General features: G+C 48.2%; 1 protein-coding gene across 1 annotated transcript in view; it reads right to left on the bottom strand.

Moving 5' to 3' along the window:
• The window catches only part of LOC146194444 (aminopeptidase NAALADL1-like), a 99,540-nt gene that overhangs the window by 12,066 nt on the left and 60,187 nt on the right, over nucleotides 1-27,287 (bottom strand). The window contains exons 9-14 of the mRNA XM_084597412.1: nucleotides 23,441-23,524; nucleotides 23,273-23,358; nucleotides 21,217-21,419; nucleotides 13,536-13,599; nucleotides 12,391-12,455; nucleotides 12,209-12,303 (exon numbers count right to left, since the gene is read on the bottom strand). Of these exons, the coding sequence (XP_084453538.1) occupies nucleotides 12,209-12,303; nucleotides 12,391-12,455; nucleotides 13,536-13,599; nucleotides 21,217-21,419; nucleotides 23,273-23,358; nucleotides 23,441-23,524 (597 nt within the window). The remainder of the gene's footprint in view (nucleotides 1-12,208; nucleotides 12,304-12,390; nucleotides 12,456-13,535; nucleotides 13,600-21,216; nucleotides 21,420-23,272; nucleotides 23,359-23,440; nucleotides 23,525-27,287) is intronic.

The raw sequence follows: 27,287 nt of genomic DNA, 5'->3' as shown, positions 1-27,287 counted from the left end.
GTCAAGCGAGACGCCCCCACTACTCTTTAATTTGGCAATGCTTCATCTCCCTGCCCAACTAGGTAAGGTTCAAGGTATACAGCATGCGTTGTATGCCGACGACATCACCATTTGGGCTACAGAGGGCAACATTGGTCAACTGGAGTACTGCCTGCAAACAGCGGCGGGCATAGTGGATCCCTATGCTACGTACTGTGGTCTCCAGTGCTCTCCTCAAAAATCAGAATTCGTGCATCTACGCTCCTCGCCGAGATGTAAGCCACCAATACTTATCTCTCTGGCTAGTGGACCCATACGCGAAGGCACAGAGATTAGAGTCCTCGGACTCTTTATTCACCGAAATCGTCGCGCTGACACAACACTAGCCAAGCTTCGCAAGGTTGGCGACCAAGTGGGCCGCATGGTCCGCCGCGTCTCCAACAAGTGTGGGGGTCACAGAAGCAGGGATGCGATGCGACTCGCCTATGCTTTTGTGACGAGTCAAATTCTTTATTCAACTCCATACCTGCACTTGCGCAATCATGATGAAGACATCCTGGAGGTCACTCTCCGCAAGATGATCAAGAGGGCGCTCGACCTCCCCATCTCTACCTCCAATGCGACGCTCCTTGCATTGGGCCCGGTGAACACCTATCGGGAGCTACGCGAGGTGCACCTCACTAATCAATACACGCGTCTTCCACAGACCATGTCCGGTCGTGTCCTTTTGGACTGGCTTCATATACAACACAACCATCACATTGAGGAAAGGGTACGAGTACTAGAGCTATAAAGAGGCGCCCTGCATGTTCGACCCCTTCATACCAAAATGGACAGAGCAGACCACAATCGACGGCGTCAGGCGCGGGCATGCTATGCAACGCCATTATGGCTCTAAACAATGTTTCTATGTGGATGTTACGGGCCCGCACCATTCCAGGGGCCAGATCCCGCGACGGTTCCGTTCCGGAACTGGTTCCTTTCGCCGCTCCTAACTGGTTGCTGCGCCACGTCCGGCGTGACCCCCAAATCTTCCGGAGGCGGCTCCGCGTTTTTCGCCTACGTCACGGGGCGGGGCCACCGCTCCGAAAGGAACCTTTTTGCCGGCCGGCGCAGGAACCGCGACGAGTTGGTCAGCTTCGAGATGGAACCGCTCTGCGCTCGCTGTGGCGCCTCATGGCCGTAGTCGAGCGACGGCGCGCGCCGCGCAGCTGCTTGAGTACGGCCGTGGTATCCTTTTTTTTTTTTTTTTGTGTGTGTGTGTGTGTGTGTGTGTGTGTGTGTGTGTGTGTGTGTGTGTGTGTGTGTGTGTGTGTGTGTGTGTGTGTGTGTGTGTGTGTGTGTGTGTGTGTGTGTGTGTGTGTGTGTGTGTGTGTGTGTGTGTGTGTGTGTGTGTGTGTGTGTGTGTGTGTGTGTGTGTGTGTGTGTGTGTGTGTGTGTGTGTGTGTGTGTGTGTTTTCGGGCAGCGCTTTGCGCGTTTTGTAAACTGACGCAGTAAAAAAAAGAAAAACGAGACAACGTCTACTACATGTCTCAGGAGGTTTTGCAGCAACACTGGCTAAGGCTGCGTGCCGATCGCGAAGCGAACTGGGGACGAAGAGGTATGCCGGGCTGCCGTCAGAAGCAAAGGTGCTCTGCGCTCTTCGATCGCTACTTTGCGATCGGGAGCTCTCGGTCAACAGCAGTGCGACCATTTGAATCCGGCAGTCGTAGAGACAAATAATTCGCGTCCGTAAGTGCGGGCTGAGTTTTGCCTCCTTCTACATCAGCGGAAGGGGAGCAGACGGTGGCTGACTGGGTCGAGTGCGGTCGGATTCCATGTGTAATCGGCTGCGTCCTACATTGACAGCTATTCACGGAAAGGTCGCGCATACTCACGACGCTTGAACGGTCGATAAGGCTACGGACTCTGCCCCGCTACATAGGCAGGCGCGGACGTGCCGACGCGGTGCCGGTATCAAGCAGCTTGTTCGTACTCGCAACGGCGGCAGCAACTCCTCCGTCAAAGAGCTAGCGTGATTCGGACTGCGTACTACGGGCGTTGTAGACCTCGTTCTTAGGATATTTGCCACTCTGTGCGAAAGGCAGAACTTACAAAAACTTCACAGCGAGCGAGAAAGCAGACGACGCCGCCGCGCGCGCGACACCATCTAGCGGCAAAGAAAGGTACTCATGAGCCAAGACAATTGCTTGGCAGTTGTTAACAGGATGCTTCTAAGAATATTTCAGTCTATTATTCACTCGTTTACATTACTATATAATTATTAGATTTATTTAGTGCTTAACACCACTTTGGTACAAGTATTTGGTACCAGAAAAAGCCACATGCTCGTGGTGGACACGCCTACGACTGGCGCCATCGCTGATTGGCCGCTGTCTTTCCCGTCCTCGCCGTGAGGTGGCGCCCGCTGCCTTGCTGACGTCAAATTGACGTCATCTTGAAAGAGAACGGTTCCCGAAAGGAACCTCCGCTGGATACGGCCCCAGGGGAGGATGGTACACGGCTGCAGTCGTTCACGAGGAAAGACAGGTGGGTGGCCTCACTTTTAAGACCCCTAGCGCAACCCACGCGGAGGAGGTAGCAATCGCCCTGGATGCCTCCCACCCTCAATCTAAATTCATCCTATCCGACTCTAGAGGGGCCTGTCGGAATTATGGGCTGGACTGGATAACGCCTACAGCACAAATAATACTTCGGAAAGCAGCTTGGAATCAGGATCCCCAGACCCGATTTCTCATTTGGGCTCCGGGCCACCAGGGCCTACGAGGGAATGAGGCCGTCAACTCGGCCGCCCGGGCACTCACTAACCGGACCCCCGGCGTAGACCCTGCCGATCTGGATCAGGACACTTGTCCTCTCTTAACTTTTCAAGAAATCTGTGCCTAATACCGGGACTCGCACCATCAGTACCCGGCTCCTCTCAAGGGGATAGGGAAAGCGGGCGAAAGAATACTTCTTAGACTTTCTTACTAACTCTCTACTGTGCACGGCAGTACTCAAACATTTCGACCCTTCCTTTTCTGGCCTCTGCCCTTTCTGTGGAGAGGTGGCTGACACCTTTCACATGGTCTGGGCATGCCAGCTAAATTCTTCTCTTTTACCTTAACCGCTTCCCCTACCCGAGAGGACTGGAAGGCGGCCCTGCTCGGCTTCCTGGATCTAGTGGCACAACAAGCGCTGGTCCAACGATCTCGTGTGGCGGCCCAGACCAATGGAGTCTCGGAATAAGAGACTCCACCTAGTATTGTAAGGGGAGCGGCTCAATAGGGGTGGCTGTCCAAGCAACGTCTCCTTTGGGAATAAATGCTTTCCACCATCACCACGCGTTCTTCATCTGTCTCTGTAGCTCGCTGTCGTTCCTGGCTTCATCGAGACGGCGTGACTTTTCTTTCTGTTCATCAGGATGCATAGCGAGTGCCTCAGCTGAGCAAGCGCGAGAATTTATATACCCATAGTTTTGCTCCCCCTCCTCCTCTCAACTACGAGAGAGAATAGGTGGCAGAAGCACCTCTACTCGGTAGCAGCGCGGCTCCAGCTGCAGCGCGCCGTGCCTACAGACCGCCGCCACCGACGACTCGACTTGGTAGCCCATATCTCACAGCTGGTATGACGTCACAGCTAACTGGGGTCATTAAAGGTCAAACATGCCTACCGACCGTGGCTACGAGAAAGGCTGAAATTGGGAGTAGTATTGCTTTCGCAATAATAACGTTTGCCAAAATATAAGGCTAAAGAGGTTTGGCTTTTAAGCTGTAGTGAGGCGTGTTATGATTATTCCGCCCGAAGGCGTAAGTTCTGGAGATGAGAAAACTAAATTACATCTAAAACAACAAAGTTCAAGCGCTGACGGTGCTTATATATTTGTTGCTCAGAAAGCAAGAAGAAACACTCATTTTTAAAGGCAGTTATGCTACTGCGAGCGCGCAGTTGACAAGCGTATGTTAGAAAGCATTGGTCAGCCGGATGTTCAAGCTTGTATTGCTCTGCCAACCTGCCGCTACAAGCGCGCGCCGGCACGCAAGGTTTTCTGCACTCATCAGCTCCATTTACATTTGGGAAACTAAACATATTCTGTCTCCGCTTTTAAGCGGCAGCCATCTGCTTTTAACCGCAGGTCGCTAGTGATGGCGACAGCACTGCCACAAACGAGCTTAATGCTCCTCCAACATGGCGGCACCACTGCAGCCTAAAAGGTTACCAAAAATGTGTCATCCGCTGTAACATATAAAGATTCTTTGGATCACTCACGAGGCATCTCATGAACAGTTTGGCCATTAAGCCAGGCGGCAAATTTTTCAGCATATTTTGTTTCCTGTTGAAACCGTGCACCTAACGGGGAAACCTTGGGGCCGAGACTTTCAAACCACGTTCTGCTGGTGAGAAAGGCTGGGCTAGATAACATGACGTTATCATCATCATCATCGGCCTGACTATACCCACTGCAGGCGAAGGCCTCTCCCATATGTCTCCAATTAACCCGGTTCTGCGCTCGCTGCATCCACTTGACCCCTGCGAACTTCTTAACCTTATCCGCCCACCTAACTTTCTGTCGCCCCCAGCTACGCTTTCCTTCCCTTGGAATCCTGTTTGTTACCCTAAGCGACCATCGGTTATCCTCTTTTCGCCCTACATATCCTGCCCATTCCCATTTCTTCTTCCTAATTTCCACTAGAATCTCAGTAACTTGAGTTATTTCTCTGATCCACTCTGCACGCTTCCTATCTCTTAATGTTACCCCTACCATTTTTCGTTCCATAGCCCTCTGAGTTGTCCTCAACTTAAGTAGAACCCTCTTGGTTAGCCTCCACGTTTCAGCCCCATAGGTGAGTACAGGTAAGATGTAACTGTTGTATACTTTCCTCTTGAGCGATACGATACCGGCAAGCTACTAGTCATAATCTGTGAGTGCTTGCCAAATGCGCTCCATCCCAATCTTATTCTTCTTGTTACTTCCTTTTCATGGTCCGGATCTGTGGTTACTACCTGTCCTGAGTAGACATATTCGCCTACTACTTCCAGCGCTTCGCTACCTAACGTAAACTGCTGTTCCTTCCCGAGGCTGTTGAAGATTACCTTAGTATATTGATTTTCAAGCCTACCTTTCTACATTTCCTGTCTACGTCATCAATCAGTATTTGCAGTTCATCCCCCGAGTTACTTACGTTATCATTGCGCAGTAATATTGGACTGTTTACAGTTAATTTGATTTTTGTTCTCTCCGCTCTAAAAAGGCGTTGATGCAGCTGTGCGGAGGATTATCATGCACCATGCATGCACTTCTGGCAGCCATAGGCATAGTAGTATTCTGGCTATAGCTTAATTTGTGGCCATTTCGACGGTTCCGCTGCAAGTTGGCACGTAAAGGGGTCATGCCATGGTCATCCAATCTATTATATTTTTGTAGTTTGCTAGATAACACTAGGCTTTATTATTTTAATTCTAAAATCTCAGCTTGCAAGATGAATTTTTTATTTCGAAATAAGTAATTGAAGTTGATACCGAGAAGCTCGTCTCACCGAGAGCGATCGACATATTGAAATGCTTGGTGACGTCACAGACCGACAACGGTCACCCCGTCGTCTGCTGCTGTGCCAGCTCTGTACTGTGTTCGCGCTTGGTCAAAGACTAGCATTGCACGCGATCACACTAGGGATCATGTCTCGCCCAAAGATGGCAGCGCTGCCGCGCAGTAAACACCACCGCGATGGTCGCACCGGCCATGTCTCAATTGCGGTACGGCGGATCCTTCCTTGCGCCGGTGCCAGAAAACCATGCTAAATGTGTTTTATTTTCTCCTAATAATAGTAGGTCATTAGAAAAAGATTAAAATGAATGCTTCCTGAGCAATACTGACGCATGCGGCGCGGGAGTTTCTGCTCACAGCCGCATAGCACCTTCCGCCGGTGCAGTGCCCGTGTTCTTGTATCCGCTAGCTCCGGTGCTAAGGCATGCCGAAAACAATTTCTGTTACTGCGGAACAGTCTGGTACAGACTAAGAAAGGTTCATCACCGAAAATACCAGTTACTATAACGCGTCGCTGATCATTTACAAAGTGCCGTCTGCTGTGGCTGCAATGAGAAGCAATTTAGGCCTAGCAGCGATCAGGGGAACTAAACGTCCAGAGCACCGCCGTCAGCCACTATTGCGGGCGGCACCTTTGCTGCAGGTTTCCGGCACACGGTGCTGTAAGCCTTATGACCTTATCTTCTGCCTTCATTATGCGGCTGGGGGCAGACTTTGACCTGACAACGATCGAGCAGAGCAAACGATGCTGCTAAGACGGGACGAGGTGCAGGGTACATCGATCTATCGCTCCGCAGCACTAGACTGGTGCATCGTAGGTGGTACTCGCAGTTTGTACAAAAGCACCGTCGGACGGCACTCTATAGAGTGCCGTTGGACTGCATTTTTGTGTGTTGCTTTCCATCGCTTTCGGAGAGTGTTTTTAGTGTATATTGTGTATGGTATTGGAGCAGGCCAGCTCGTGCGCCTTTGTACTTGGGCGCCAATGTGCATTTGAATCCCCCTCACCGATTCCGCTATTTCTTTCAATGATCGAAAAACTCAGTTCGCGCTAAACGCGGTTAGCAGCATGGCTGCTGTTTGGTACGCCACTTTGGCTTAACACGGCTTCGTGTAATGAACGCGTCGCGGTTGACGCTGCTCTTGCACAGAACATGGGGCAGACGTTGTTGTGGCTGTAGAAAGAAGAAAAAGAAAATTCACGGGCCTACTACTGGCTCTGTAGCTGAACCCCCTCCGCTGCTTTGTGCGAACAGAAGAGAAAATAGAGAAGAAAGAAGAAGAAGAGGGAGAGAATGGCGCGCGCCGCAACAGCCGTCGTCCACCACTGAAGCGGTGGGGGGTGCAATGACGGCCTATACAACAGATAAATTTCGATGGCAGGCTAGCCCCCGCCACAAACGGCGGTGACCTACCTATCCCAGCCCCATCAGGGCCAGGAGCAACCACCCTCCGTCCACACCTGAGGCAGACGTTGTTGTTGTGGCTGTAGGAAGAAGGAAAAGAAAATTTGGAGGACGCTTAAGCTTCGCCTTTAAGAATGGAACGCGATAGCGTTATCGAGCCCCATTCGCACCGTCTACTCATTTGCTTGTCGCGATTTTGAGTGACACAAAGACGTAGTTCACATCATTCAACACTCGTTAACTTGTCCAAAGCATGTTCAGTTCAGTTCAGTTCAGTCGTTCAGTCGTGTCCGACTCTTTGTGACCCTATGGACCATGTCACGCCACGATTTCCGGTCTCTCACTATCTTCCTAACATCACATAACTTCAACTGCAGTGCCTCGAGGATGCCATCTAACCATCGCGTTCGCTGCCTACCCCTTCTCCGGCAACCCTCAACCTTTCCCAACATCAAATCTTTCTCCAGCGACTCCTCTCTTCTCATCAAATGACCAACGTAGCTGAGCTTTAACAGAATTTGACCCTCAATGAGCAGTCAGGGTTTATGGTCGACAATATAATAATAATAATAATTGGTTCACAGGAAGGGAAAGGCGCAGTAACTGTCACACTTGCTCTGTGGACACCCGAACCGCACCGTAAGGGAAGGGAGGAAGGTGGGAGTGAAAGTGGAAAGAGAGAAAGAGGAGCCGTAGTGGAGGGCTACGGAGTAATTTCGACCACCTGGGGATCTTTAACGTGCGCTGACATCGCACAGCACACGGACACCACTTCGTTTCGCCTCCATCGAAACGCAGCCGCTGCGGTCGGGTTCGAACCCAGGAACTCCGGCACAGTAGTCGGGCGTCTTACCACTGCGCCACCCCGGCGGGGCCGACAATATCGACTGATTTGATCTTCTGGCAGTCCACGCAACTCTCAAGAGTCTTCGCCAGCACCACAATTCAAACGCGTAAATTTTTCGGCGGTCAGCCTTTTTCACACTCCAACTCTTGCATCCATACATCACAACTAGAAAGACCATAGCATGAGTTATACGGATCTTGGTTGGCAGACTAATGTCTCTGCTCTTTACTAGGCGGTCAAGGCTAACCATTGCTCTCTTTCCCAGAAGCAGCCGTCTCCTAATTTTATGGCTGCAGTCTCCTTCCGAGGTAATCTTGGAGCCCAAGAAGAGAAAATCTGTCACAGCTTCCACTTCTTGTCCATTGATGCTCCAGGACTTGATAGGGCAAGACACCATGATCTTTGTCTTTTTAATGTTCAGTTTCAGCCCAAACTTCTCACTCTCTTCTTGTACGCGCATCAGAAGTCTCTTGAGTTCCACTTCACTTTCTGCCATTAAAGTGGTATCATCAGCATATCTAAGGTTGTTGATACGTTTTCCAGCAATCTTCACTCCAGCTGAAGACTCGTCTAGACCGGCCTTCTTCATGATGCACTCTGCGTATAGGTTATATAGGCAGGGCGACAGTATGCAGCCTTGCCTTACTCATTTCTCAATCGGAAACCAATCAGTAAGACCATGCCCAGTTCTGACTATGGCCTCTTGCCCTTCATACAGGTTACTGAGGAGACAGATGAGGTGAATTGGATCTCCTATCTCTTGGAGAGCTTGCCACAATCTGCTGTGATCTACGCAGTCAAACGCTTTCGCATAATCAATAAATCAAAAGTGGATGGGTTTCTGGAACTGTCTTCCTTTTTCCATGATCCAGCGAAGGTTGGCAATTTGGTCTCTAGTTCCTCTGCCCTTGCGAAACCCAGCTTGCACGTCCGGAAGCTCCCGATCCATATACTGCTGTAGCCTACCTTGGAGGATTTTCAGCATCACCTTGCTAGCATGCGAAATAAGCACGATCGTGCGGTAGTTAGAACAATCTTTGGCACTGCCTTTCTTTGGAATGGGGATGTATACTGACCTCCTCCAATCCTGTGGCCACTGCAGGGTTGTCCAAATCTTCTGACATAATGTATGCAGAGTATTAACAGCGTCATGGTTGAGGTTTTGAAGCAACTCAGCTGGAATGCCATCAGTTCCGCTAGCTTTGTTCTTAGCAAGGCTGGCTAAGGCCCATTCAACTTCACTCTTCAGGATGCCCGGCTCGAGATCAGTAATCACAACCGTCTTATGTTGGGTATGCACATTCGGGTCCTTCTTGTACATGGCAATTACTTGTTCTGAAACGTGCTTCTTGGACGTAGAAGCGCTGGCAGCCACCTTGCCGAAACGCGTGGGCCTCAAGTTGCAGTTGTAGTTCGTCGGCAACATCATTGCCGATCCGAGCCGGCGCGATGAAGATCTCGGAGGCCATGCCCTGTCTATCTTATTCCGTGCACCACAAGCATGATGGCGCTACGTGCACGCCAAGCGAAGAGGAAGTACAGCGGAAAAGTAATGTGCCATTCGCTTAACTGCGTTTTCTGTAATTCTGTAATTTACATGCTCATAATTATTATTATACACCACAATACACTTCTCTAAGCGACATTTCTGAGACAACACCGCAATCAGTAGACGCACCTTCGTCCATTTCAAACCATCTAGCACACGGAAACATGCCAGTAAAGAAGTTCTTGGAAGGGAAAAATTTATTTTTACCTTCGGGTTCGCATTGTTTAATTTGTAAACAGCCAGAAACTATAGACCACATTTTCGTACATTGTTGGGAAGAGGTATACTTTTGGGATATTTTACAAAGGACTTTAAAAAAGGAATTTTCATTAGACTCGCATGGTATTAGGTACTTGCTAGTAGAGAATGAGGATGGGGTGCAATTTGACCTTAGTAGGCTAATGGCCCTTCACTATATTTGGCGCTCGAGAATGGCAGGATACCATTGCGATCCCGACGCACGGCCAGCACGGATCTATTTTCGGGAAAGCATGAATAGATATATTGAAATTCAGAAACTTCCTTCTGAAGCTCCCGAGTGGCTCGGAAGATTGGAGCCATTAATGACCCTAAGAGAATTTTAGGCATGACGACGCCACAACCCAGCTGGCTGATTGTTGTATTAATGAATGCTCATTGTGCCCTGTAAGTGGTTTTGTGTATTGTGCCGAAGTCAGGCAATAAATAAAAAAAAAAGCTGGCGTGGTGGAGTGGTTAGCGTGCTCGTCTCGTACCTCGGAGGCCCACGTTCGATTCCTCAGGTCAGCGATTTTTCCTATTTGCTTTTATTTATTAATGCTTCTGGGATTTTTCGCTCACGGCCGCGTATTTGGGTTTGCTCGGTACGGTGGCTCCGCAAGGGACAAAACGACAGAAGAGACGAAGAAAGCGGGCTGTTCCGACTAGCATCTACCGCCCCCAGGAGCCGAGCAGCCTAGCGATTAGCGGCGCATGCTTTTTCAATGGGCGTCATGTTGGACGCGGCACTAGCTTGAGAAAGCCTATACTACTGCTACTACTGTTACTACTACTACTACTACTACTATTATTATTATTATTATTATTATTAATATTAGTAGTTTTAATAATAATAATAATAATAATAATAATAATAATAATAATAGTAGTAGTAGTAGTAGTGGTAGTAGTAGTAGTAGTAGAAGTAGTAGTAGTAGTATAGAGGAAGACTCGTTTCATAAGTTGGCCCTGAATTGTCTGTAGGTAACGGCGAAATTAACTGGCTAAATATCTTTCAGTTTTAATTATTAATGATAATAATATTAATTGGTTCACAGGAAGAGAAAGGCGCAGTATCTGTCACACGCGTGTCTGTGGACACCTTCATCCCTTGGTGTTCACAGACACAAGTGTGACAGATACTGCGCCTTTCCCTTCCTGTGAACCAATCATTATTATTATTATTAATTAAAACTGTGAAGATAATATTTAGCCAGTTCATTCGGCCGTTAACTAGACAATTTAGTGCCAACTTCGTGAAACGAGTCTTCCTCTATACTACTACTACTACTAATGATAATAATAATATTAATAATAATAATTAGCAGAAAATAATACAGTGTATTATTATTATTTAGTAGTAGTAGTAGTAGTAGTAATAGTAGTAGTAGTAGTTGTAGTAGTAGTAGTAGTAGTAGTAGTAGTAGTAGTAGTAGTAGTAGTAGTAGTAGTAGTAGTAATAATTGTATTATAGGCTCTCTCAAGCTAGTGCTGCGTCCAACGAGACGCCCACTGAAAAAGCATGCGCCGCTAATCGCTTTGGCTCCTGGGGGCGGTAGATGCTAGTCGGAACAGCCCCTTTTCTTCGTCTCTTCTGTCGTTTTGTCCCTTGCGGAGCCACCGTACCGAGCAAACCCAAATACGCCTCACGGCCAATGCCAGACGACGCGGGACGGCGGCCGTCGACGACGGCACCGTCTTTTCTGCGACACGGGTCCTTAACGCTACCGCGTTAAAATGCACGGGCCTGCTGCTGGCTCTGTAGCTGAGCCACCTCCGCTGCCTCGTGCGGACAGAAGAACTGATTTATTTATAGGAAGGGAAAGGCGCGGTAACTGTCTCACTTGATTTCTGTGGACACCGCAACCGCGCCGTAAGGGAAGGGAGGAAGATGGGAGTGAAAGTGGAAAGAGAGAAAGAGGAGCCGTAGTGGAGGGCTACGGAGTAATATCCACCACCTGGGGATCTTTAACGTGCGCTGACATCAAAGTAGAGAAGAAAGAAAAAGAAGAGGGAAAGAAAGACGCGTGCCGCAACAGCTGTCGTCCACCACCTAAGCGGTTGCGGGTGCAATGACGGCCTACAAGGGATGAAAATTCGGTGGCAGGCTAGCCCCTGCCGTAAGCGGCGTTGACCTACTGTCCCAGCCCCGTAGGGCGAGGAACAACCACCCTTCACCACCTGACCTCCCTGGGGCAGACGACGCGGCGTCGGCCTATGTCGTAACAGGCTGCGCCGGTTGCCAGATCAGTACAGAGTGGTGAAGGGTGGCAGTTTCTGGCCCTACGGGGCTGGGTCAACGCCGCTTGCGGCGGTGGCTAGTCAGCCACCGAAGTTTATCTGTTGTAGGCTGTCATTGCACCCGCCACTGCTTCGGTGGTGGCGACGGTGGTTGTTGCGGCGCGCGTCTTACTCTCCCTCGTCTTTTTCCTTTCTTCTCTATTTTCTCTTCTGTCCGCACGAGGCAGCGGAGGTGGCTCAGCTACATAGCCAGAAGCAGGCCCACGCATTTTCAGCAAGCGCTTCGCAAAGAAACGAAAAAAAAATGAAGTAATTGTTTGGTTTAGTTTCTTGGCACATCAGGAATAAAATGCAGTAAAATGTTTATATTACAAAATTGGTGTCGTGACCCCTTCAATATGTTCAGAGCAGTCACGGTACTAACCAGATATCTGACTCAGCCGTGCGCTTCTTCATCCCGTTCTCTTGGCGACGCCAGACATCAGCCATAGTCATGTTTGCTTCCCGAGTGTCCCATACCTGCACCGCCAAAAATTTCTCTTTTTGCTTGCGGCATAACGTCGAATGCCTTCTGAGAACATACTACACTGACAAGGGAAAACCCACCCGCGAAGCTGCTTCCACCGCAAGGCTCTCCAATGTGGGCCATGCCTTCGGCACCACAAGCCCACCTGCAAGCGAAAGTTTGGCTGTTAGGATCATATTCTCATTCGCATGATCAGCTATGGAAATAGCTGAGGATGATTATGCAATATAGACAAGCATTTTTGGAAACAAATGAAATGCGAACTGCGGAGCGCTTCTCCAAAGTTCGAGCACACGCTGTTCGCTGTCGGAAATAGGCGCGCTTATATGATTCGCAACAGCATTGCTTCTCTTTTCTTTGATGACGCTCATATCGTCACTTTCCTGCCCCGCCGGGGTGGTGCAGTGGTAAGACGCCCGACTACTGTGCCGGAGTTCCCGGGATCGAACCCCGCCTCGGCGGCTGCGTTTCGATGGAGGCGAAACGAAGTGGCGTCCGTGTGCTGTGCGATGTCAGCGCACGTTAAAGATCCCCAGGTGGTCGAAATTACTCCGTAGCCCTCCACTACGGCTCCTCTTTCTCTCTTTCCACTTTCATTCCCACCTTCCTCCCTTCCCTTCGGCGCGGTTCGGGTGTCCACAGAGCAAGTGTGACAGTTACTGCGCCTTTCCCTTCCTGTGAACCAATTTAACTTTAACTTATCGTCACTTTCCGACTGGAATGCTAGCAGGCGTTAATCACAAGATGAAGTCGGGGTCAAAACTGAGGTGCAGCAGGCAGGGGGCCAAGAGCGCTTGGCTCAACCAGGCGAGCTACAGCCGCTGCCAGCACGTAAACCGGGCTCCGTAACTTGCGATCGGTGAGTATTATGAATATGGCAGTGCAGTTGAAACGCCGTTGTCAACGGCAAGGCTGACAATTATGATTGTTAAGCTTCGGCTGCAGAGCAGAAATGATAGCGCAGTAAGGTGACCTTCACCCGATTACGTTTAGGTGTCCACCTAAAAGTATACCGGGCCTTCCTTTCCCCAAACCCTAACTTAAAGAAGAAATATTAAAAAAAAAATCATTGATTGGCAAAGGCGTTGTTAAAACAGGTTAAAGCAACGGAAACTGCACCACGCATTGTTTATAACGCGAACAACTGCGCAGCTTCACACGCAACAGGTGATTCGTGTGCAATGGAGGTGATCGCATTGACAATATGTGATCGTAATCCACTTACCGCTGGCACATTCACTGATGTCTATATAGGCGACGGCTCGAGTCTGCAGCTCAAAAAGGTGTTCCTGAAGCAAGGAAATGCAAAGGTTGTTATTAATACAGAAAGCAGTATGCGAGCAGCAAGATAATGAAAATAAAATTTCTTCTACCTACAGGTCAAGTAAGAAATTTACGAATATAATTCGAAAGTGCTAAAAAAGTTGTGTTTCCTCTATTATGTATTGCCGCGTGCCTCTCTGAAAAGAGGACAAAGAAGAACAGAGGACAAAAGAGGACGAAACTGAGTGTAGCGCGTGGAACTGTTCCGATCAGTGATCGCTGCCTTGTACTCGTTACAGTATACTATTAATAATATTATAATCTGAACATTGCGCTGTAAACCCTCCTTTGTCGAATGTTTACACGTATCGGGCTTTCCATCCGTAAATGATTCCTTTAAAAAACTTTTTCACGGAGCAAAACTATTTAGCGAACCAAGATATAAGGAAAACAGGAATCTCGTAGAACAATGACAGGATCAATTTTCTCAGATATACTAACACGCGAAGGTGGATTAGGGCCACCTATTTCAAACAAGGAAGAGCAGCTCTATGTAGTGCCGCCATACAAATTCTTCTCTCCAGACAATGCTGCCGCGCAGCTTTGTTCTTTGTTCTTGCTCTATGGCACGGTCTCGGTGTTATGCATTTATTTGTAGCGCAATGTGTACCCATATCTACCTCAAATTATTGCAGCCGCGCGCGAATGTTTGAACACAGTTACAGGTAATTCCACGCCATCCCCGCCCGGTGACCAGTTGAACGCGGGAGGCATAGCGGTTGCTGCAGGATCGTAGATAGATAGATGGATTTATTGAAAGGAAAAGGCAGAGAGGTTGGCCCGAATAATTCAAATCTGGCCTGCTACTCTGCACTGGGGAAGGGGAAGGAGAGAAGAAAGAAGGTCATGATGGGTGACGATGTGGGAGAAGGCATATGAAATATATATACAGACACAGCAGCTTGCTTTACAAACGTGAATCAAGTCCGCTGGCGCTCAAATAACGGCAAAGAGCGCGCACTGCCTGGACGCCCTTCCCCTTGTCCTGCCAAGCGCCCAGCAGCAGTTCCTCCGACAGAGGCCTCTTGTCTAAACGCTTCAAGGAAGCAGCTAGCACATTTCTTTCGTTCGCATACTCTGGGCACACCAATAATACATGGTCCACAGTCTCTGGGATGCCACAAGTTAAACATTCCGGTGAATCCAGCTGTCCAATTAAATGTAAGTATTTGCGCGTGAAAGCCACGTTTAAACGAAGTCGATGTATCAAGCATGTCTGATGACGCGGAATATCACGCGGAACATAAAATTTAAATGTTCGATCAAGCCTTCTTAGACGGATGTGTCGGGCGTCTGGTTGAGCCCAGTAAGCTGCTGTAGCAATATTCATATAACTCTTTAGAAGACACGTCGTATCCGCTCTTGAAAAAGGCACAGCTGTTTGGAAGCCATTGATGAGTGCGCTTTTCGCTTCAACATCGGCCTGCTCATTCCCATGGAGGCCGCAGTGGGCAGGAATCCATTGAAACATTATCGTGTGGCCTTGCAGCTGGGCAGATGTGATGAGATCCATAATGTTTAGTGCCAGGGACTGATAGGCAGTGTGGCGTAAGAAGTTTTCCAAAATTTGTAATGCAGTCTTCGAGTCCGTGAATATACACCATTTTTGAGGTGGTTCCCCACATATATAGCGAATAGATTCTCGAATGGCTACAAGTTCGGCAGCGGTTGATGTAGAGGTATGTCCCAAAAGGAAATGCAGAGTCGTTTTCCGAGCTGGTATGACCACAGCTGCAGCGGATGCCTGTGCTGACACAGATCCATCAGTGTATATGTGAATATAACTGGGATATTCTGACCAGATGTGTGCCAGAGTAAGTTGTTTGAGTCCACTAATTGGTACCATTGATTTCTTTAGTATTTCGGGAACACGAAGGTGCACAAAAGGTTTATCCATCGTCCATGGTGGTTGGGTGGGATGATATGGGAGGGCATATCCTGTCGGTACTTGCGACTGATGGCAGCGGAGTGCAGTTGTAAAACTGCAGTCCGGCCTCTCATCCAGAATCTTGCTGAGTGGGTGAAAACGGTGTCTTGTAAGTGCTCGTAAATATACACGAAGTGGTTCGTGCGACAAGTATATGGACATTGGGCGAGCGTGTGCCTCTTCAATTGTGCCTTTGTTAGAGGTGCATCTGGGCAGTCCAAGGCATATTTTCAGTGCCTGCGCTTGCACGCTCTCTAAAGTCCGCAAGCAGGAAATGCTCATACTAGAGAGTACTGGGAGACTGTACCGGATGTAGCCAACAAACAGAGCCTCGTAAAGGCGTATTAAGGAGCGCTCAGTTGGACCCCATTTGATGCCAGCTATGTAACGAAGTACATGGCAAAAATTAATTAGCCTCTTCTTCACCATAGCAATATGTTTCGACCAGGATAGTCGGTGGTCAATAATTACTCCCAAGAATCTGTGCCTGGAGACGTATGGTATTACGACTCCATGAAGGGTAATCGGGTAGCGGCTGACACATTTTCCCGTAAACGCGATCACTGCACTCTTTTCTGCCGCTAAAAATAAACCTTGACGCCGTAAGTACATCGATGTTAATGACACAGCTCGTTGCAGTCTCGCACGTAGTTGTGGGCGCGTCGAACCAGAGGCCCAGATGCAGATGTCGTCAGCATATGCACTTATGTGGATGTTAGTTGGCAGTTCACTCACCAGGCCAATTAGCGCAACGTTAAATAAAGTTGGGCTGAGAACTCCTCCCTGTGGAACTCCACGACCGACCTGAAAGTGGGTAGTATCTCCTTCAGGCGTAGTCATGTAAACAGAACGGCCGCTGAGATAGCTTACAATCCACAAGTACAGCCGGCCACCAACTCCCACGTCGTCAAGTCCATCAAGAATAGCTTCATGGAGGACGTTGTCGTAAGCTCCCTTTATATCTAAAAATGCAGCAGCTACTAGTCGACGGTGACGCTTTTCGTGTTCTACTGTCGCCACAAGGTCGATGACGCTGTCAATGGAAGAGCGTCCGCGGCGAAATCCAGTCATCATATTAGGATAAAGATCATTACTCTCTAGATACCACTCAAGTCTTGCCAGCACCATGCGCTCCATAACTTTTCCAACACAGCTTGCTAGGGCAACTGGCCGGTATGAGGTAAGTTCGAGAGGAGGCTTTCCAGGCTTCAAAAGAGCAACCAGGCGGCTAATTTTCCAGTGTTCAGGAACAGTACTAGAAGCCCATATATCATTGAAATAATTAAGTAGTGCAGTTCTACCATCCTTGCCTAGGTTCGATAAGGTTGAATAAGTAATCCCGTCAGGACCAGGTGCAGATGAATGCCGACAAGAAGCAAGAGCGGCGTCTAATTCAGCTATTGTAAAGGGCACGTCGTATTGATCATTCGGCGAAGGTGGTGCAAAAACCTCTGAAATTGGTAACTGTGCCTGGTTTGTGCCCACAACCATTTTACAAAAATCTTCAGCTACGTCAACTTCATTGCGGCGTTGGTAAAGGGCCAGGGCACGAAAAGGGTGCCTTTCTCGCGGAGGTGTGCGCAAGCTTCTCGCAACATGCCAGATACGCGACAGGGGCTTACGGGGATCCAGTGATGAGCAGAACTGTCTCCAACGTTGTCGTCCTAACCTCTCCAGGTGACGGAAAACTTGACGTTTAGCTCGGCGAGAAAGTGCGAGATCTTGCGCGGATTTCGTTCGTCTGTACTTCCTTTCAGCCCGCCGACGGATCGCGCGAAGCCGCTCGAATTCCACGTCGATGCTGGACACTGACACCGGCACACTAACATAGCGAGTGTTCTCACTGAGAGAGGAAGTAATGAGTCCCTCTATTTGAGATGGTGACTGGAGGTCCACGCTGGAAGTCTCCACCGCTGCCCTAAAGGCGGGCCAGTCTGTGTATTGCACACGAGGTGAAGTGGCAGGTGCAAACCACTTGATGCATATGTACGTTGGTATATGATCACTCCCATGTGTTTCCACATCACTACACCAAGAAACGGAGGGATGGAGGTTTCTGGAAACAAACGCCACATCCAAGCAGCTGCTGTAGGTTGTTCCGCGTAGAAACGTCGGTGAGCCGTCGTTTATATTGACGAGATCTTGCGTATGCATAAAGTCTGCCAGGTCTCTTCCTCTATTGCTCATTATTGCACTACCCCACTGAGGGTGGTGAGCATTAAAGTCCCCCACAATAATACGAGGAGCTGCACAACACTGGATTGTTGAAAATAGATATGATTTGTCCAAGCCATCCCTCGGTGGAATATAAGCGCCAATTACAGAACATACTCGTCCTTTCGGGGTTAACGTCAAACAAATGTAGTGGTTCGTGTTGTGGGGCTGCAGAGCATGGCGGACGTGCGCAATGTCTTGGCGTACACATACCAGCACTTTGCTTGTTTCGTTTGCTTCTCTAGACCATAGCAGAACATATCCAGAAAGGCGGAAAGCAGCCGGCATGTTGGGCTCACAGATCACAATCACAGGAAAGCGGTACTTCTGTACCCGCTGTCGGAAGTCACTCAGCCGACCACGCAGGCCTCGGGCATTCCATTGCATCACAACACTGCGGCGCAAGTGCATCGTCACAGAGGTGGGGTTAGTTTGTTGCGCCATTGTGAATTATTGCAATGCCGCCAAGAGCGGCTCAAATGCGTCCAAAAACTGAACAGCAAACTTTGCTGTTTGCGTGTTGATGCTGGAGAGCAGCACCCGCATTGAACGAACCAGCTGTTTCAGCATTTCTTTTACCTGCTGGCTGTCGGGGTTGTCGGAATTTTCAGTACGTGTGGCAACCAAACTGGGATTAGGCCTGGCGTTGGCCTTTGATGGTAGAGCTGGCCACTCAGCATCAGAGGCGGTAGGTAATACAACAGCCTCTGTCTGATCCTTGGCATGTGACACTGTCTGCGACATTACAGCAAGAGTACTCTTAGCGGGATTAGACTCAATCTGTTGTGGCACCTGAGCTGACGTTAACTCTGAAGTTGACTTATCCAGGCTAGGCTTGCCTTCCGATTCCTTGTGCCGGCGTCGGGAACGGTGCTTGCGACGACGAATAGACGCGGCCGCTTCTTGATGAGTCGAGTTATCTCTCACCTGAGGCTGATGTAGTCATGGTTGACGTAGACGCTGAGTTGCACATCTGCGATCAGATGCAGTGCTGTAGCAGCCACTACTCAGGTCGCAGCCCCTGGAGGCGGCAGCTTGTTTGCAAATCGTTTTCAGACGGAGAGCTTCGGTGGAGACTTTCCCGAAAGCAAACTTCTCGTGACGACTCGGGCTGCTTCGGCAGTTCCTAGGGGTTCCACTTTGTTGTCCCAATGGTCGAGGAGTCATCGTGACGATAAAAAGGGCTTCCTAAAGAAAGTCTTCATTGCGATGACTTGCGCCCACAAAGAAAGATACATTTCAGCGACGGCGATAGCGACAATCGTGTTCGGTAGTAGCCAAATGAGAGAATCCCCGCTTCTCTCGGCCGCATTCAGTTTAAAGCCGGCAAAAAAGCATTGCGATAAACCCATGAGAGGCACTTAGAATTGTCTGGTGCAGTGTGGAAGCCGTCGCGCGGTACTGCAATTATTGGAGATTAATATCGGCATATATGTTGCAAACAAACTGATGAAGCCGGGAGCGTGATTACTGAGTGTGAACAAGGCAACTTAACAACGTTACGCGGCCACGTCAACTAAGAGTCCAGTGTGCGGAAGAAGCAGAGCTGGACTGCGAAAAAAATGCGCTTCCAGACTGACAAAAAAAAACGGATCCGCAGAGAGTGGCGTAAATTTTTTCGCCAAATTTCTTCTAGCAGTAAGTAAGCAGTGCACGTGGGGGAGGCTCGCATTAAAGAATGTGCGTATATCATTTAACGGAGCAGTTGTTTTCAGAAACCTGCTCAACCTCTCCTGCCAACGTGCAATGTCACTCATTCTAGTACTAACGAATACTCAGAACTCGTTTTACAAATAGCACTTGGACAGGGAGTAGTCCGCTCTCACTGAATTCGTTGGATTTGTAAATAAAATACTTTTCGCTGATATATCAAGCCATAGCTATACAGCGTAATTGTTGATGATAACTTTTTAGCTGCAAATATTCTGGATTAGCCTTACAGAGCCGCTATTTTCTTCATACTGTGAAGGTTGTTTAAAAGTAGACTTTGGTCCTATTAAGGCCCTTTAATGGCTCATACTGTTGTTTGTTAAAAATAAGTGTCACATTACTTCTCGAGATTCCGCGGGATATCACGAGATCGGGACGTCATGACCTGGTGACGCCATTGACCATGACCGGACATGAAGTTAAAAGCAAATAAACAAATCTTTTCTCCACCGGGAATCGAACCTCCATCCCTTGGATCTCCAGCCAAGCGCTTTAACGAACTGCGTCACGCCTGGGATCGTGAAACGCTCATCGTGCTTCCCCTTGTCTACCGGGAGGATAGCGGGATTCCGCGAGTAACAGATACTACGCCTTTGCTTTCCTGTAAACGAATTATAGAACGTCGGTAAACTTTGATGCGTTAAATGAAATGCTGGTTGTGTACGAGAAGGGGCGCGCGATTTTCCATCACGACTGGTCATGACGTCACCAGGCGATTCATGCGTAGGAACGGAAGGCCAAATAATCATTTGTAATAGCAAAACAGTCATCTACTATTAGCGAACGTCTAATAAATTATATTGAAATAGTGAAAAATAAGTAGAAAGCTGGTAGTGGTGGAAAGAGGCGATCGCATGGCGGCGTCTATAGGCAGGAAATTACATACACGTGGTATGGGCCTGTCACGTCTAAAAAGATGAGAGACAGGACGATAAATGCAAACAAAGTGGGGAAAGAGCGACCCTTAACCACGTCGTTTGGGAAATACGCCAGCTTCCCAGGAGCTAAGACAAAAATAGTAGAGAAGCCTGGGAAACCCTTCTGCGGTGTAGGACGCAACTCTTCAGAAGCAAGCCATCCGCCTGGCGGCAGAGGCCGCAAGAAACCAAGACCGTTTTGCCTACCTCTAATCGCGAGAGGTCCCGGCCCCCGTCTCCTAGCCCTGTGTGCCAGGAGCGGGGAGTAGGGGTGGAAATAAAAGTTGCTCACACACATGCATATACAAATCTGACCCCGCCGGGCGTCCGATCCAGGCGTCCATGCGGAGCCCTTCATTTGCCGCTTCCTCGGACGACACACCACGCAGCAAACAGAAGTAGACCCAGATGTCAATAGGTGGCGTTACTACAGCACGCATCAGTGGCGTTTAAAATTGATTTACAGGAAAGAAAAGGCGCTGTATCTGCCACAATTTGCGGACACCTTAACCGGGCTGTAAAAGAAGGGAGGAAGGTGGGAGTGAAAGAAGAAAGGGAGTAGCGGTGCCGCAGTGGAGGGCTACGGTCCACATCATTATAATGGCTTTCGCCTCATCGCAGTTTAGCGGTCCAAAGTGCCCTATAAAATTTTTAATGTGAATGTACGCTTCACATTCCCAAGAAAAACATTCAAAATTCATCGGTTTCAACTGATTCCAATGGGTTTCTTTTAATATGGCATGAGTGACTTCCAGGTGCTTGTTTGCCATCGTTTTCTTCTTTAAGAAAGATTTAAAGGCACGCACTGAACTTGCCTCGACCCACTCGGTGGAGCCCAGTTGTCCATACTCGCCTGCCGCCCAGCTGCACAAGATCACGCTGCGGCGGGGCCGAAGGCCTCGGCGCTTGAGGCTGCCCAGCGATTGTCCCATCGCGAGCAGAGATGCCGTGCTGGATGCCGAATGGAGGGCGCCAAAGCCGAAAGAGTCTCGCTGAGCGCCAACGACCACGTACCTGTCTGCGTGGCAGGACAAAAAGACGCAAGAAAATTATAAAAGTTGCGTAGTGAGAAACTTTTGCTGCTTGTAGTAGTTACGGTAAGCTCTAGCACGCCAAGCATATCGTTAATTACAGCCTCTAGTAGTGCGCCACAACTGTCGAGAGAAATGAGCTAACTCTGGGAGTTGTGTGAAGGCCACAAAACGGCAGGTCACTTCGTCGCCAGAATTTACTAGGCTAGCTGTTTCTAGCGAAGTGATGCATTTCGGTTGCTTTTGCGGGCTTACCCTGAGCATTATATGTCGCTGACAAAAATCTTGATCGCGACCTTTTTAATACAGATTGGCAAGCCAACATTAGATAAATTACTGCTCGTTCATTTAGTGCAATATTTTTATTCAAACCGATTCAGTGACAGAGTGAAGGACACCGGTATTTCATTTAAAAGCAATGACCTCTTCTCCCCGCGCGGGAAGTCAATGCGGTGGAACAGCTTTGCTATCATGGTTGTGTAAGCAAGGAAAGCTTTTTTTTTTGTGTCATTCCTTCCCACATGTGACATTAGTTGAGGGGAAAAGCCACATAGCTCTTGAGAAGAAATTGACCCCAGCGATTGTGGTGTTATAAATACGCGGCCCTTGCTGTTATCTCCGGTGATAAGTCTGGGAGGACGGCACCATCACGTACGGTGCACTCTCTGCTCAAATTCCGTTGCATGGCAATAATAGGGAACAACGTTTGACGGCACAAGAAATGACGGCTGCCTCGGAATAAGAAAAAATCGAACTCTTTGCAACTGCTGGCGTTATGTTCAGAGTTTGTGCAGCGTAAACAACGCGAGCATCATCAGTCTGAAAGAGCTTCCATGCATCCATTCATTCGTCTATTTCATTGTTTTGTCTGGTTGCAATAGCAACTGGGACGCCATCCGTGGTCGGTCCATCGAAGCGGCGAGTGTGAGCACAGCATGCAGTACAGATACTTCTGCGGAAGGTTGGCTTCTACTACTGCGGCGTGCGCGCCATTTGCTCGCACATCATTAATAATGAAGCTTCGTGTGGCGCCACATTTCCTCTATTTTTGTATTAAAATCGCGAAGCAACGTAAATAAACCTTCATTAGTATTCCTTGAAAATGAGACGTCTAACACTGCCAATCTATGCGCCATTTTCGCAATGCTAAAACGCCATGTGGAGCCAGTAAATCTTGCACTTGTGGCCAAGTGATAAGACGAACAGAATAAAAAACGTGAGAGGCAGATGGAGCGAGCTGTGGGAACACCAGCAGATCGGGCTGAGGGGCTGGTGCCCGGCCATACTGCGCTACCTATTCGCACGACTATTTAATATGCTTAGAACGGCCTAGTTTTAACGCGTGGAGCTCAAACTTTAAACAAATAATTTAAATAGCTAACTTTTTGTTTCCACTATAAAGGCACAAATTCAATTTCAAAACACTGTGCAGATTTCAAATTTTCTCAGTCAGCAATGTGGTATCGAACATCAAAAACGAGCATTTGAAAGCTCATTGGGTTGGGTTTCCTTGGAATGAGCATTTATGGAGTTGAGTCGCAAGCATTTCTAGAGCATAACAACCAGACTCCTGTTGTTTATTATATTACGTAGAAGCAGTCAAACTGATTACGTCTACGGTACTACGAGCGACGACACAAATTTTTAAATGTGCCAATGGTAAAGCCAAATTTTGGAGCTTTGAAAATGTATATTTGTGGCACTATATTTTAAACCACACTGCCGAATAAGAAAACGCAAAAACCACTTTTTCGTTTCGTCGGTTCATTACTAAGGGGTAAATTTTCAACACATGTTGCATGAATGCAGTTCTGTTAAGTTTTTAAACGCTTGGCCTCACCTGGCTCGACAGCACCGTCCATCTTTGCGATGACGTCCTTTATCAGCGCCAGAGTGAAGAGGTTGTTAACTCGTAGCCGGACCAACCTGTGCGCCCATCGCTAAGACTGAGTGCGCGAACAGACCACGTAATCCAGGCCCAAGCGCAGACAATGAAGCATGCACGCACCTGTCATGTGATCCGTCTCCGAGTCTGTAGGTAACGTTCTCCAGTAGCCGGAAGTGACCAGGAGCTTCGGGGCCCCCCAAAGTGCTGAAATATACAATGCCCCTGTTTCAAAAGCCCGTTAAGCCTGCGTCGATGTGCTGCAGCTTCTACACTTAGAGGAGCGCGCCCTCTTTCTTGCAGAGTTCTAAGTACGCGAACATAAATTAGATAAGCCATGCTGTTAAACTTCAAGACCGAAAGATGGCTGAACCTAAATTATTAGAACCGACTAAAAAAATAAACATGGCTTAGCTATTATATGCCTGGATATCCGTATCGAAACGAAGTGACTACATTGGAATCAGAAGTTAATTTCTCCAGTCTTCAGCGCCGTTCGCCAGCAGGTTAACTCTCCATGGCTTCCATGTCGACCGCGTCTAAGTTCACTGGCGTTCTATAAATCGTTTACAAGAAAGGAAAGGCGCAGCATCTGTCTCTCGGATGGATGGATGGATGGATGGATGGATGGATGGATGGATGGATGGATGGATGGATGGATGGATGGATGGATGGATGGATGGATGGATGGATGGATGGATGGATGGATGGATGGATGGATGGATGGATGGATGGATGGATGGATGGATGGATGGATGGATGGATGGATGGATGGATGGATGGATGGATGGATGGATGGATGGATGGATGGATGGATGGATGGATGGATGGATGGATGGATGGATGGATGGATGGATGGATGGATGGATGGATGGATGGATGGATGGATGGATGGATGGATGGATGGATGGATGGATGGATGGATGGATGGATGGATGGATGGATGGATGGATGGATGGATGGATGGATGGATGGATGGATGGATGGATGGATGGATGGATGGATGGATGGATGGATGGATGGATGGATGGATGGATGAATGGATGGATGGATGGATGGATGGATGGATGGATGGATGGATGGATGGATGGATGGATGGATGGATGGATGGATGGATGGATGGATGGATGGATGGAATATAGGAGCGTCCCCTTTGAAACCGGGTGGTAGCAGTAGCTATCATGCTCATTTTTCTCCCTATATCTTAATTATTGATTTAGAATGTTAACTAAACCATCATTCTATTTATTAAATTTTGTTCCTACATTACTAAAACTATGTCACTTCTCTGCTTTTAAGCCACCAATCTTCCAGTCGTTTTTGCTAGTTTCCACCGCCAGTTTATTCACCCGGCCACTGTTATCTCTAAACCCCAGAGCTTCAGGAACAGTGATGGCGCCTGCACCAACTTCCGGATGGATACCATTACATTCGAGTATAATATGGTCAATTGTTTCACTGGAGTTTCCACATACAGCACATGCGTCATCTCCATTGTTAAATTTCTTTTTGTAGCTGCGTGTTTTAAGGCACCCTGACCTAGCTTCAAAAAGTAGGGCACTGCCTCTTGAGTTATCAAAGAAATCTTCTTCCCCTATCTGCATTTTCCACTTTCGGTATAATTCCACACTCTGTTTCTTTTCCATCAAATTTATCCAATTTTTACCTTCTGTGTTTTTCACCTGTTGCTTAATGCTCTTTATTTCTCCGTCCTTGTTACTAGCATACTTACTAGTTAGTTTCCTAGTTATTTTCCTCCATTGTGAGTCAACGCTTTTTAGGTACAGGTATTTAAATACTTTAGCTGCCCATCTGTTACTGTCCAATTTCCTCAGGCGTTCCTCATATAATATTTTACTCTGAGCTTCCCGTACTTCGAAAGATGCCCAGCCCATATCTCCCTGTACCGCCTCATTTGTAGTTTTGCCGTGGGCACCTAGTGCACCTAGTTTCTAATGTCGACTGTACCTCTGATTTTAGGCACAAAACCGCATTTCCGAAAGTAAATCCGGGCACCATAATTCCTTTCCAAATACCCTTGAAAACCTCATACCTATTGTATCCCCACAATGCCTTATGCTTCATTACCCGGCATTATTTCGCCCTTTGGCCTTAAGTGATTGCTCATGCTTTCCAATGTATGCCGATCCTTCGTTTACCCATACCCCCAGATATTTATATTCTGCTACTATAGGTATTTGAAGGCCTTGTATTTTAAGACCCTGATCCGTTGAGCCGTTGAAAATCATCAGACCCGACTTAACTGCGCTGAAACTGAAGCCTAGAGCGTCCCCTTCGTCTCCGCAATACTTAACTAGAGTTTGCAATTCTTCCAGACTCTCAGCTAGCAGCACAATATCGTCTGCATACATCAAATAGCCGGGCAGCGCTTCTCGCGGAAGGCAAGAAGCGCCGCCCGGCGGCGTTGGAGCGCGCTCATTCCCGCTTGGTCCTCATAGATGACGGCAGATGGGTGACGTCATATCCTTGACGTCACACTAATTGAGTGACTTAACATTATTTTACTATTTCATCATCATCATCATCAGCAGCAGCAGCAGCAGCAGCAGCAGCAGCAGCAGCAGCAGCAGCAGCAATAGCCTGACTATACCCACTGCAGGGCGAAGGCCTCTCCCACATTTCTCCAATTAACCCGGTTCTGTGCTAGCTGCATCCACGTGACCCCTGCGAACTTCTTGACCTCTTCCGCCCACCTAACTTTCTGCCGGCCCCTGCTACGCTTTCCTTCTCTTGGAATCCAGTTTGTTACCCTAAGCGACCATCGGTTATCCTCTCTTCACACTACATGTCCTGCCCATGCCCATTTCTTCTTCCTGATTTCCACTAAAATGTCAGTAACTTGAGTTATTTCGCTGACCCAATCTGCACGCTTACTATCTCTTAATGTTACATCTACCAGTTTTCGTTCCATAGCCCTCTGAGTTGTCCTCAACTTAAGTAGAATCCTTGTGGTTAGCCTCCACGTTTCAGACCCATACGTGAGTACAGGTAAGATGCAACTGTTGTATACTTCCATTTTGAGCGATACCTGTAAGCTCCTAGTCATATTCTGCGAGTGCTTGCCAAATACGCTCCATCCCAATCAATTTTATTCTGTTATTTCCTTTTCATGGTCCAACTTAAGTAGAATCCTTGTGGTTAGCCTCCACGTTTCAGACCCATACGTGAGTACAGGTAAGATGCAACTGTTGTATACTTCCATTTTGAGCGATACCTGTAAGCTCCTAGTCATATTCTGCGAGTGCTTGCCAAATACGCTCCATCCCAATCAATTTTATTCTGTTATTTCCTTTTCATGGTCCGGATCTGTGGTTACTACCTGTCCTAAGTAGACATATTCGCCTACTACTTCCAGTGCTTCGCTACCTGAAGTAAACTGCTGTTCCTTGCCTAGGCTGCAGAACATTACCTTAGTCTTCTGCGTATTGATTTTCCAGCAAACCTTCCTACTTTTCCTGTCTATGTCATCAATCTTTATTTGCAGTGCATCCCCGAGTTACTTAGTAAGGCAATGTCATCAGCAAATCGCAGATTACTGAGGTATTCTCCATCTACCCTTATCCCTAACTGCTCCCATTCCAAGTCTCTGAATACTTCCTCTAAGCAAGCTTTTTAGTTTTTGGTACTTTCAAATTGCGCGCCAATCGCAGTATCTGTCACTCACGGAGTCCCGCTGCCATCCTCATGGTAGACAAGTGGAATTATAATTGTTCTGGTTTGGTTTGGTTTGGTTTGGTTTGTGGGGTTTAGCGCCCCAAAGCGACTCGGGCTATGAGAGACGCCGTAGTGGAGGACTCCGGAAATTTCGACCTCCTGGGGTTCTTTAACGAGCACTGACATCGCACAGCTCACGGACGCTTTGGTTTTTGCCTTCAATGAAAAGCGGCCGCCGAGGCCAGGATGATGATGGGCTACCGCTGGACATGATCATGTTATTGGGCCTGCACCT

The sequence above is a fragment of the Amblyomma maculatum genome, chromosome 3, assembly GCF_055883805.1.
Source record: "Amblyomma maculatum isolate TAMU_Amacu chromosome 3, ASM5588380v1, whole genome shotgun sequence".
NCBI lineage: Eukaryota > Metazoa > Arthropoda > Arachnida > Ixodida > Ixodidae > Amblyomma > Amblyomma maculatum.
The sequence above is the reverse complement of the archived record's forward strand: the minus strand, read 5'-3'. Positions and strand labels throughout refer to the sequence as shown.